Source organism: Phaethon aethereus, assembly GCF_964289735.1.
Source record: "Phaethon aethereus genome assembly, chromosome: 5".
NCBI classification, from domain to species: domain Eukaryota; kingdom Metazoa; phylum Chordata; class Aves; order Phaethontiformes; family Phaethontidae; genus Phaethon; species Phaethon aethereus.
The window spans coordinates 52,890,653-52,903,999 of record NC_138579.1 but is presented as its reverse complement, the minus strand read 5'-3'; the positions used below and the strand labels follow the sequence as shown (position 1 = coordinate 52,903,999).

Below are 13,347 nucleotides of genomic sequence, written 5' to 3'. Positions count from 1 at the left end.
ATGTCTGAGAAAGGTGGAATTATGGGATTCTCCCTCATTTCCTCTACCAGACCAGACCCATAGTAAGCCATCAGGTGCTAGCTGCTTATTCTTCTCTTTCTGGCCCATACTACATTTCACCTCTGCAAAATAGCAACAGTATTGAAGCATGGCATTATAAAGACACTATTTCAAGAGTTCAGGTGAGCATCTCCTAAGACTTTTGCCACAACTAGATCTCACATGACATATCCTTCCTCTTGTTGCCAACTCAGTGCACACAGTCAGAATTACTGCTGCATAAGCACATTTCCAACATTTGCAAGCTCCAGAGCTTGACATTTAGAGCTTTAACACAGTTCTTATATAACATGTTACTTTTTTATATTGATGTAAGACATTAATTTGTTATAAAACAAGTTCCATGCATATTCCAAAACATTTCATATCTATAAGAGTTTAAACGCAGTGTTTGCACCTGGACATTTTTAAGTTTCAAAATAAATTAGCCCTACAGTCACAAGTTTCATTTTAGATTTACTTGACTACAGTTCTAGACGTTTGCCAGATCTGTTTAGAGACTTCTAGCAATACAAAGGGAAAGTCAGAAAGTTTGCAAAGACCATTTGTTATTTACAGAAATTGCTGTTTATATGGCTAGTAGAGGAAGCAAGAAAGCTCACACAACAGAATAATCTCACATTCCTTATGAGGTCAGGACCATTTAAATACGAGCTTCAGTTTACAACAAATTTGTAGTGTAAACTTCTATTTAGGTTGATTTATTTCTTCTTTTCATCAGGAAAGATATGGAAACTAAAACATACAGATTTCATGGCTGTTCACTGCCACATATTTATACGTGTCGTGGTTTAGCCCCACGCAGCTAAGCCCCACGCAGCCGCTCACTCACTCCCCCACGGTGGGACGGGGGAGAGAATCGGAAGAGTAAAAGTGAGGAAACTCATGGTTTAAGATAAAGACAGTTTAATAAGTAAAGCAAAAGCCGCGCACGCAAGCAAAGCAAGACAAAGAATTCATTCACTACTCCCCATGGGCAGGCAGGTGTTCAGCCATCTCCAGGGAAGCAGGGCTCCGTCACTCGTAATGGTTTCTTGGGAAGACAGACGCCATAACTCCGAACATCCCTCCACTCTCTTTGTCCCAGCTTTATATACTGAGCATGACGTTATATGGTATGGAATATCTCTTTGGTCAGCCTGGGTCAGCTGTGTCCCCTCCCAGCTTCCTGTGCGCCCCCAGCCTGCTCGCTGCAGGCCAGCATGAGAAGCTGGACTGTCCTTGACTACTTAGCAACAACTCAAAACATCAGCACCTTATCAACATTTTCTCATCCCAAATCCAAAACATAGCCTCACGCTAGCTTCTGTGAAGAAAATTAACTCTGCCCTGGCTGAAACCAGGACAATACGGAACAAAAACTTGATCACAACAAAGCTGTAAAAGCCTATTCAAGATACTGACACAGTCGTAATTTCCATGTTGTATTTGTACACTTACACAAACAACTCCATGGTCAGGTATATCAAAGTATCTGCAGTTGCTGGAAATTGTCACTATTTGTACTGTGAACCTAGGACTCTACAGCTTCAAGCATGGATTAAGCTGCTGCAATGGAACCGAGTTGCTGAAAAGGGTTCTCTGTGTATGTGAAGGAGGCATGTCATACCTACCCAGCTACAAGTATTTTTGGAATTTCTCCAGCAAATGCTTCCGCCATCTCCCGGCTACCCACATTAGCAATACAATGCAGAGCAAGCCCCATGAAGGTGGGGTTGCGGCTGGCCAGATCATTCTTGATTGCATTGTTTATTAAGCGAATCAGCTCACTGTTGGAGTTCACTAGTACGGAGATGAAGAGATATCCCTGTGATTCAGAAAAAGGAAAATGAAAATTGATTTTAGCTGACTTAAATTATGCTTTTGTTAATGCCACAAGTAATTCTTTGAGACATAGAGTTCTCCTCCAGTACCAAACATATGGGCAGAAATAGTTATTTAGATAGCAGAGTGAAGGCTAGAAAGATTAAGTGAAGTAAACAAAAATGAATAAGTTTAGCGTTACCCCAACTTATCAGCTTTTAAGTGTTTCATCAATCTATTTCAGCATATACTCAGAAGATCATTTTAGATGAATGGGAACAAATCAAGAATTTGGCTTATTATTCGGACACTAGTAAGTTACATGTACCTGATAAACACAACCTTACCTAGGAAGATTTAAACAGATATTCTGAAAATTAAAAGGTTACTTACCTTTTAATGCAAGGCTCAAGGCAGTTTCTTAACAAGAGAAGTAACTTTACACACAGTGCACATTTCAGCTTTTACAATTGGTACAAGATTCCCTGTGCACAAAGGTGTTTACATTTCAGAATCGCTCCTAGAGCCAAGACAAGACTGGGGGGAGGGAGGCTATATGAACCAAAGTCCTTTACAGACATAGACAGCTGAGACAGGATATTAGACAGAACAGCTCATCTTTTAGAGAGACCAAGTTACTCACAATTTGTTTCTCTGTGTATCTATTGGAACTGAGCAGATTTACAGCCTCCATGTGACCAAAGTCAATGTCATGCCCCAGGAGAAAGATGAAAAGTAGTTTGCAGACATATTTTTTCTTACTGTAACCATCCAGAGCCTTGTCACCTGGAAAGCAAAGAAAAAAAGAACAATTAAGCCTATGTTGTTCCTGTATCTGGTTCTCCCCATTTCTCAGTTCCACTGAGGTACGACATTATATCTTACAGTAACAAGACTTTCAGTTGTACCTAGCAACTAAGGTTGACATATCACCCTACAGAAGAGGGACAAACTGAGAGTTCAGCTATTGCAGTACTTGAATTTCACAAGCTTTAAATGTATTATTGCAGCTTTTATTCACTCTACAGTGAACAAAATGCTAAATATATCCACTTATCTCTGACTTAAAGGACTATTAAGTCTTTACATAATTTTGTGCTAAACACATGAAAGTTATCACAAACCATCACCAACAGATGTCAGACAATCAAAGAGCTCCTGGGTTTTTAAAAAATTCCCATTCACAGAACATAGGTAGCTTATGGCTCTTCCTAATGGTCCAAGACAGAAAAATGCATAACGCTGAAAAAGCCAAGCTGTCACTGAATCAAGACATTCACATGATATTAGTTTTAAATATTTATCTAAATCTGAAATTCAATTCTAAGGAAAAAACCAAAACCTGAAGATTTTAGCGTTAATTCCATTTACCATTATCCATATCCTAAAGGACAGTCATGAAATGGTGTCATCATCTAGTCCCTGAATTATCTTGCTATGTCCTTAAAGTATTTTCTTGCTAGGAGGCAGTACATATGGGTTTACTCAATTTGCCTATTCCTATTAAGAGCAGCTGTATGTCTTCCATACATGTTCTCTTGTTAGCCCACGTATCAAACCTTTATCACAGTGAAATCACAGTCTTAACGCTCTTCCTGAAGTGCGCCACAGTAAACAACTTGGTAGCAACAAAATTAAAACAGCAAGTCTTTTTAGAAAGATAGAGGTGTATCCCAAAGCCTTGAAAACACACATAAAATGAGATTATCATGACAGCTTTAAAGTGTTTGTAAAATGGAAGTACTCACAAGTTTCAGTTTTAGAAGAAAAAAAAATGTACCCTAAATAGATTTGGTCTTATGTTGCAGTACTACTTATAGTACTGCAACAACTACTTTTAGAAGCTTGTAAAAGCTACATGGAACAGTACAGTAGCTTACAGCTCATCAGGCAGACCACTTCTTTTCCTGACAAAAATGGCAACATACGAACATACACTCTTCGCAGAACATTCTCTCCCTATCCCAAATCAGGAGATAAAGGAGTATCCACTAGATCGGGCAAGCCTGAACACCAGGAAGTTCAGTCAGGGTTGCAAAACTTTGCTAGATGCTGCTGCCGCCTAAAAAGCTATAAGTTCCTTAGCCTCTGCATTCTGGGCCCTGAATAACTAGCCTGTCAGATTAGCATGTATTCCTTTGTGATGGGCAAGTTCAGCCAGAATAGCACTGCATAAAGTAAAGCTTAACTAAGATATCCCTAACTCATTGCCCTTCCCCAAAAAGCTCCAAGCTGCATTTTTTTTAAAAAACAACCTTCAGATTTATGTAATAGGCAGATAAACAGATAATGAAGGTCTTAATAGCATAGAAGTTTCTCCTTCTCATCCTCCACTAGTGCAGAAGCAGATTTCCCATGCCACATGCACCTATAGCTCCCATAGATTTCACACTATATTCACTGACTGTATAAAAACAATAGAAACCTTACCACTCTAAACTTACAGTTTGTGAAGGAATGAACAATACCATCAATGTGTAATGACATATAATGTTAATAAACCAAGATAGAGCACATTGAAGTAGACAATGGTAAAAGGTTATGTCTACAGGCTGCAACTATGCATTTTGGGGGGTTGCTTTCTATTTTGACTCTAGAAACTTCTTTTATTTAGTTTTATTTCAACTGAGAAAACAAATCTAAGCACACAACTGCTATCTTAATACAGATAATTATACCCTTCACATCTGAGTCCTCAGACACCTGTTGGTTGGGGGGGGTTTGAGGTTTGGGTTTTTTTTTGGTGGTGGTTTTTTTTTTTGGGGTGTTTTTGTTTGTTTGTTTTTTTAACTGGCACAGACAGCCTGTCAGTTGCCAACAAAAAGAAGCTTTACCTTAGAGCTATTTTTACGCTGTGCAGAGAACAGTTGCCTTCAGGTCTGTACCACAGAAGCCAATATATGTCACATTTTACTTAGATGCATGAAGCGGCGTTACTGAAGATACTAATGACAGTGAAATCCTGCTATACTGGATCCCGTCAAGATCATCTGACAACAGCCAGTTTTGCAGAAAGCTGCCCAAAGACATGTTTTCTTCAAGTCACATTTACAGTTTGCTGCCATAAGGCTATTTTCCTGCTGAGTCAGCAAATGATCCCAGGCCAGTTTGCTTTACTAGACATTTGAATTAACATCAGAAGAACCAGAGCGAAACATCCAGACTGGGGCAGGGGGAAGAAAGGTGGGGGGTTTTTTTCCTTCTTTGGAAGCAATACGGCCAGAGTGAAAAGTAGATATTCAGCCATATCTGTCTATCTGCTGTGGCCTTCAAACTATGGCTCAAGCAGCAAAGGAATATAGTCTGCTGTATTTATAACAGGGGAAATACATACCTCCTGTTATAGTATTTTCTCAGTAAAATGGTACTCAAGAGCAGAAGCTTCCTCCCATCCTATCATGGTAGGGAGATGCAGATAAAAGATACCCTTCTTCCTTAGAAGAGGCAAGGAAAAAACACACAAAAAACCCCCACCCCCAAACAACAGAAAAAGGCAGAGTGACAGCTTTAGTTTTTCAACATTTTTCAGATGTTTAAGAAAAGTTTCTACAAACTCTTAGGATTTGATTTTCAATTGGTCTTCTGCATGAGATCTGGAAGGAAAAGAAATAATCAGTAAATAAACCAGCGGGGGGGGGGGGGGGGGGGCGGGGCCAGCATTATACTACTTAGCAATAAAAACATGCCAGCTCATGACAAGCCATCTGTTTCCAGGTGACTGATTAAAGGAACAGGTCATGCCAGATACCATTACCAGATACTATTATGATTCACAGAAGGGGACACTAAATAAGCTGAATCCATTTTAGTCATCATTCCTCTAGTGGCCAAGATCTACATAATTGAGGACTTGCTGTGGTATATAATAGCATCAATATCATTAGATGCTCCTCTTGGAGATACAGATACAGCAAAAGGCATCAGAAAATAGCTTTCACGTGAACTTTACCATAAGTGAAAACACCCCAACCAGTCTGCAAGACTCACGTTCCCAGGAGTCCAAGAGATTGAACTGCAGCTGCCTGTTAGCGTACAATCCATCAACAATACGCAAGTCACGAGTATAAACCCTATTCTCCCATCTTCTCAAATAACTCTGGTGTTGACTTTGTGAGATCGGAAGCGAAGAGGTAGTATAGACTACTGCAACCCAACTGCTTAATGAAGAACAGAAGCAGATTATGTATACTCTGAACCACATAGACTTTCATAACAAAGTATTTGTCATGGTTTGGCAATTCCTTTTTTCAGGTTTAGGACCCACCTATTTAAAGCATTATATCCTTCCAAGATACCAGTATTTTAAGAGCTCAGATTATCAAGGTCCTTGGATGTTGGGGTATTTGAAGCATTTTTGATGGAAGCTATGCCATGCAATCAAGCTCAAAACATATCTCTGTTCTACTAGCAAGGAGAAAGCAGCTTCCTTCTCCATCACATGCTATCAAAGAACACTACTGTAAAATCAGTACCTGAAACACTTTTTCTTAAGACAGAAAAAAATCGTTCACTAACTGCTTTCAAAAACTGCTGTCCCTTGTATGCAGAACTGAAGGGAATCAGTTCTTAATAACAGTCAAGCTTATGAACTAAGCCAAGTAACAGTTACTAGAACTCTTCTTTAAAGCCTTATTAGTTCCCAGCAATAATAGAACATAATTGTCTTTTTTTTACAATTTTATTATTTAATTAGCTGAGCAATTTGAAAACAAGAGCATTGCCGTAAAGGGTCTCACTGCAGTTTTCTAACTCCAGCTGTGTTTTGAAGAAGTCTTTGATTCAGATTCTTGTTGAAATTTCAAAGTTTAACTATTCAATTCCTCTCCCTCCCATATAGCATTTACAAAGTTATAAAGGTTCCAATTTAAACATTACTAACAAGCCTCATTGCTTAAGTATATGCTAAAATAGTACAGCTTCCTCCAGCCTCAAGCAAACATCCAAACAAGAACAGAAGGAAGTTTCACATGTTCTGTTATCTTTATTGCAATACACAATCATTTCTTTTAACTCAGCTCATTTTTAAATGCTTTCAGGAACATTTGCAAGTACTGCAAGCCAAGTCGGTAGAAACAGGAAGGATTCAAAACATACGTCAGCAGGTTTTGAGCACAGTGGGCATTTCAAAGGCTAATAAAGTTTCCAGGGAAAGCAAGTAGTCATTTTTCTAAGAAAAAAAAATATTAACAGCTGATCAGCAAATAGTACTATTATTAAGAAAGAATTACTAGTTTCAGATTTCTGTGCATCACTTCTCTGCCATTTCAACAGGGAGTTTTGGTTTTCATTGCTCATAGAACTCTTTTACACAGCCTTCCAAAAAGGAAGAAAAAAAAAAGACACAAATGCATTATAAGACCCTTTGGTTTCCAGGCAGCACCTTCTGTCTCTAACTGTCAAGCACTGGAACAGGCCGCCCAGGGAAGTGGTGGATTCATCATCACTGGAGGCGTTAAAAAAAAAAAAAACATATAGACGTGGCACTTCAGGACATGGTTTAGTGGGCATGGTGGTGTAAGGTTGATGGTTGGACTTGATGATCTTGGAGGTCTTTTCCAACCTTAATGATTCTATCCTATAATTTGGACCATGAGTTTAAAAACAGCACCTGCTTTTGAATCTAATTCAGCACACTTGAAAACCAGTCTGCTGCACAGTTACAGAGCCTGCTACCAGCCAGACAGGACAAAGCAGCAGTTTAGTCCTGTGGGATGTTCACTGGGAGTTAGAGGGTAAGGAAGCCTGCTAAGTCTAGTCTCACTCACATCCAGATGGTTGATTGCTATCTCAAAGACAATCTTAGCTTTTAAAGCTGAAGTAATGGCTTATGCAAAACAGAATGGACAACACCCTTAAGTGTTTGCATGCAGTGAGCTTCCTTCCTAGGTTGACACTGACTTATGTTCATGCAGTTGACAGCAATGCAGTGCTATATTGTATCAGAAGGTCTACTACTAGCTTAGAGGCTAAGCAAAAAAATGAAATTGCTTTTTATGAATGTATCTACACTTTGAGACAAGATTTGTCTTTCCATAAAAGTGACAGTCTAAAGCCCTCTAAATGAAAGACTGAATATTTGTGGCAGACAACCACAAAAATCCATAAGCTAGTACTTTGTTACTATACTACTACCACCAGAACAGAGTATTACTAGAACAGCCCTACAATTCAGGTGATACTTGTAGTCTGGTTTTATTTTCAACAATTCACTTTGTCAGTGGAGATACTTTATTATTTTACTGTCTGATGGCCTTCATACACTTCTCAGATGACCAGAAGACAGTGTGACTAACCAGACCCATCATAAATATAAAGATTACACTTTCACAGCCTGCCAGGAAAGCAATTTACTGTTACACAGCTTCTGTTTAAAACAGGTATTTAGAGGCTTATCGTGAACCTCCTGCAAAGGGTTACTGTGTAGTTTGAGACAATAGAGATGGCTTGCTCGAATTTGGGAAAACAAGTGAGCTGAACAAAAAAAAAAAGCAGAGATTATTAACTGACATTGGGTCACTTCTGCACAAGCCAAAACTAAGATACACTAGCATGTCTGAAATCTAGCAACTGCTCTTGTAACACAAACCCTTTTAAGCAATTGGAATGAAAATAAAATGTAATGCCAGATCTGGAAAAAAAGAACAAGCCTGAATCAAGCAGAAAACGAAGTTCCCTTTGACTGCAGAAACACCTTACAGGTTTGTGGGCAGTTTCATTAGTACACAAATTCTGCTCTGAGAGATCAAAGTGATACAACAAATTAGTAAACCAGATATTTTTTCACTCATTTACATAGCAATTACTACTCTGACAGCCAGACTTCTAGTTTGGCTCAAGGATGGGAGCAAAATCAGCTTCCAGTCTGAACATGTAAAACAAAAGGAATAGTATTTCTCTACACTTAACTCCTACAACTTCTGCTTTATTACACTGGTATAGTTTCTACCACATGCATCTTATCTCAGTTAATGCAGAAGCATTTAAAGCAACTGTCAAGGACATACTGACCTCAGCAATGGAGCTTCCTCATGCTGAAACAAGAGTCAAAGTCACCTTAAGCACAGAGATTCTGGATTCCTTCTGAGCTTGGAGCACAGAAGCCAGATCAGAACTCAAAGCCATGGCATATGTTCCATCAGTTCAAGAAAAGCACAGCTTTTCCACAGATGTGCAGCCTTATCCCAGCCTGTTAAGTACAAGGGTATTTTAAGTAGCAGGTCACCCAAACATAAAGGTGGGTAACAGGTTTGCCAGCTACTTGCATGATAGAACAAAAGCAGAAATACCTTAGCCTCTGTTTTTAAACACTGTAAGACTATCTTGCAAGTTACATGGGGTGGGAGTCTACATACTGAGGCAGAGTATGCTGAGGAGCGTAAGGTCCAGAGGAAAGGATACTTGTGGTATACCAGTCTCTTATGCTAATCTCAAGGAAGAACATACCTGTGTCAAGAGGCACTACTGCCAGCCTTGCTACTTAACAGTCAGACCCTTCTCTCAGCAATGCAGTCAGTCCAACAGCTGCATCTTCAGCCAGGTAATTAACCAACCCAGGGCACCAGTATTCCCCATAATTATTTAGCAAGGGACTCCATCTTAAGTTCAGAGTCACACATTTGGCTTAGGACAAACTATTTAAAAACATTTTTAAAAGCCTGAGCTACATAAAAAGAAACTGGGTTAAACTCAACAATCTCCACTTAAACAGATCTCCATAATGCATTTTACTCTTGGTTTATTTTTACGCAGTCCTCCTGCAAGGAAGAACCGTGCAGCACAAAGTCCATATAGAACTTCTGCAGCAGAAAGATATACAGTTATCGCCACTTCACACTGTCAAGGCCTCAAGCAGTTACAGAACAAGTTGTCCAAACTCAGCTTCTTCCAAATTGTGACATTTATGTCTAGTTTTTGTCCAGGCTACATCAAGTTATTGTCTTCAGTTAAGATTTTTCACCTAAAATTCATACAAATTCAGTAATAAAGTAGTCACAATGAAGATCAGCTTATGGGAAGGTTTAGTCATCTTTCACTGAAGTTACTGCATGAGCACACACTGATATTTATTCAAAACTTTTTAAACTGCACTTAAAAGGATGCTACACAAGGTACATAGGCTAAAGTTACTGCACTACTTTGCAGAAAGCACCTCTATTCTCTGATCATTGCCTGATTTATGGTTCTACACAGACAAAAGCTCTTATGATCATTTTTCCCCACATCATGATTAACCAGAGAAGAATTTACTGTGCACGTACTTTTAACTGGTTTTGTACTTAAGCCACAAAACACCATGCAAAACTAAGGAACAAAACCGAACAGGTTTTTATAAACTTTGACATCAGCAGCTCCTTAACCTATGATTAGTTAGTGATATAACACAGCTACCAAACCACGTATGTTAACCAGAGAATGCTATTTTGACAAAATTCAGTTCACTTAGGGCTTCATTACTGCCAAGGTTTCTTAGTTAGTAATAAGGTAGCTTATATTGCTGCTTTTATAAAGACATTCACATAACAGTGAATAGGAGGTCTATCATGTGTTAGGCAACCTTTTACTAGAGGTGGTATCAGCAACATTCTGAATACGTGTTCGTAAACTCTTCACAGGGAAAGACTCAGGATTACTGACGCTGACAAAATACTGAATTGTCAGAGTTCATTCTGTTCTGCAAACTAAAAACTTAGTCTGATGAAAGCTTCCAGTCTCATTAATGAAAAATTGATTACGTTTTACAAACTAAAGCTTGCCCATCAACCAAATCAAGATTAAAAAAAGGTGGCATAGTCTGAAGTTAAGTTGCTGAAAAAACTAGATTTCTGTTTTAGTTGCTTGCTGACTGCAGCAAGGTTTCCAGCTAGGCATTCATCTCTCATTGTTCTTGATGCCAGAAGGGCACAAGTGGAGTAACTGTTTATATACCTACAGGTACAGTGACATGCTGCTTTCTAGAAAAACCTGCCCTGTCTGAACAATTAAGTACTTGGGTGCTAAAATGAATTTCAGCAACAGCTGATAACCAATAATGATGCTATCTGACAGCACATATTTTTACAAATACAGACCATGAGAAAACAAGCAGTTTTTGTGGCTGTATCTTCCAGATTAATCAATTTAGTGAAACTAGTTGAAAGCTAAAGTAACATGAAGCTTCAATTAACTTCTTAAGTATACAGAAACATCTTATACAGTTTTGAATTAAACTCCGTCTCTTTATCCAAAAGATCACTTAATTTGTCTAGTACAGATCTTGCTTGGAGATTAAACTGCTTTATTTAAAAGTTACAATTTCATGCTTAAATTTACTAGACAATAAAATTATCCACTTTGATCATACAGCTAGGACCAAGAAAACTGGCTGTTAGTCTTGTATGCAAGTTCCTAGTAAACCCTTGAACTATGTGATAGTTGCTCAGTGTGCATGCATACTTAGTACATGAAGGCTATATCTGCTGGTCACTGTCTGGAAAATGGACACAAGTGGTCACTGTGACTTGAAAATGGACTCAAGTTTTAGACTTGGATTGGGTGATGGAGAATAGTCTGTAGAACAGACAATGCAAAGCCTGCTACTTCTGGCAAAAATCAGACCAACATCAGTGTTAGATGGAAGCTTTGCAATGAAAAGGAACTGAAAAACAATGTGACAGCATAGGGAGGTGCCTAAATCAAAGTTCCTTTTTCTATTTACCCTGGAAAAATAGCCATTAAAATTTCCTCAATTACCCTTTGATTGAAGTTACCCATCTGGATAGAGCATGCTAAAATTTCCAAGAGAAAAACATTAGCAGAGAGGCACGTGATTGCTTCCAATTTAGAAGAATTTCTTAACTTTTCTTGAGTGTCCTGCACTGTAGTAAACTTTTCCCTTCCAAGCTGTTGTGCATACTCAAGTTTTTGCAGGTTTTCATATGTCTTTAAGAGACAACCCAGTTAAAAAGTAGCAACAGGTCCCTGCTAAGTTCAGGAAAGTTATTTCAGGCTTTGTTTATGCCTTGAGTATTCCAAATAGATAGACTAGTCTAAGTGAGGATTGATAATTAAGGTAAACAGGTTTAATCTGAATACATGTGGCTTCAGAATTTGCTGTATGACCTTCACACTGCAACGCCTTATCTAGCTACACACACAGCCCCATATCTATTGAAACAGAATGTTCGCCACAGCCACTACTGGTAGCACTCCATTAAAAAGCATCTCAACAGCCCGTCAGAACCTTTAAAATTTGAAGCCACACACACAACTTGAATAAAGTTACAGCATGAGTTTTACCATGTGTTTTTTGAAAGTGAGTTGCTGACACTTGGAATACACGAGGATGGAATTAGTCACTGCATATCCTTTGTTTCATATGAATAATTTGTATTGCTGTTGCTTATGGGAGTAGTTAAGATGTACAGCTTCATCAACTACACAATTTTATCTTAATTCTGCTAGAAGACGGCCTAACCCATTGCTTCCCTTGAAGGGGTCAGGGAGGACGGAAGAAGGCAGAAGTTTAAAAAAAGATTCTGTTTTACTGGAAGTAATTAACATCCACCTATTTCTTCAAACCAGTTCATGGGCTTCTGGAAGAAAACAGGCTGAGTAGTCACATGGTTAGGAGGCAAAGTATTGGAAAAAGTTTGCGAACAGTAGCTCAATTCTTTGATATGGGAGACAGTTTTCTCTGTAATGGCAAAGAATCACAGGACTGTCAGGAAGCTCTGTAGCTAAGAGAACATTTTCAATAGTTATTCTAATAGCCTGCTTTAGCATTTTGCTTGCATCAGCAGTTCACAGAAATTCTAAATATGTAAAAACAAATCAAAAACACATAGAAGAATGTCATATGAGGAAATATGTATAGTTAGTATGATCAAGTCACTTACCTTTAAATTTTGACCGAATGTTTGCCAGTTCTTTATTTATCCTCTTTATCTCCGCTTCCTTACTTTTGCCTGAAATCGAAAGAACACACATCAGTATATAGTACTTCAGACAGCCCTCTGCCACCCTAAGCATCTTTCCACCCAAACATGCTGTGTGAACACACAAATATGAGGAGGAACTATTACACTTCCTTTCCAGTATTAGGACTAAGATGAAGGCAAACAGTACAGAGGTAACTTAAGCATCGCTTTATAGGGGAATTTGAGACACTAAAAGGACCTCCCTGCTTCAAGAAGCTTTGCAGACTTCAGACTGTATCAGTTGCACACAATTAATCTGAGATGCCTTTATTACTGACTTTAACAAACACTTCAGTTTTTCTGTTCCTTAAACTGGCAAGAGAAAATTAATTTTGCTTCCAATTTGATTACTAGGTTAACAGTGCACTGAAGGAAAGAGTATGCACAATCTTACAAACAGCCAGCTTGTATTATTCCTCACCTTAAGGACAAGACAATTTACTGTCTCTCTATTGAATGGTCATTCAGTTCAACAGCTTTAGAATGCAGTAAGTTTACTAAGTTAGTTTACTAAGTAGTAAACTTATGA

The 13,347-nt window shown here is 38.6% G+C and overlaps 1 protein-coding gene across 3 annotated transcripts in view; it reads right to left on the bottom strand.

The window, feature by feature from the left end:
• AP2A2 (adaptor related protein complex 2 subunit alpha 2) overlaps nt 1-13,347 on the bottom strand; it is a gene marked incomplete at its 5' end in the record, with an annotated part of 46,683 nt that overhangs the window by 20,274 nt on the left and 13,062 nt on the right. For all 3 annotated transcript variants that reach the window (XM_082000849.1, XM_082000851.1, XM_082000850.1), the window contains 3 exons: nt 1,674-1,867; nt 2,507-2,649; nt 12,738-12,806. In XM_082000849.1, coding sequence (XP_081856975.1) covers nt 1,674-1,867; nt 2,507-2,649; nt 12,738-12,806 — 406 coding nt within the window. The remainder of the gene's footprint in view (nt 1-1,673; nt 1,868-2,506; nt 2,650-12,737; nt 12,807-13,347) is intronic.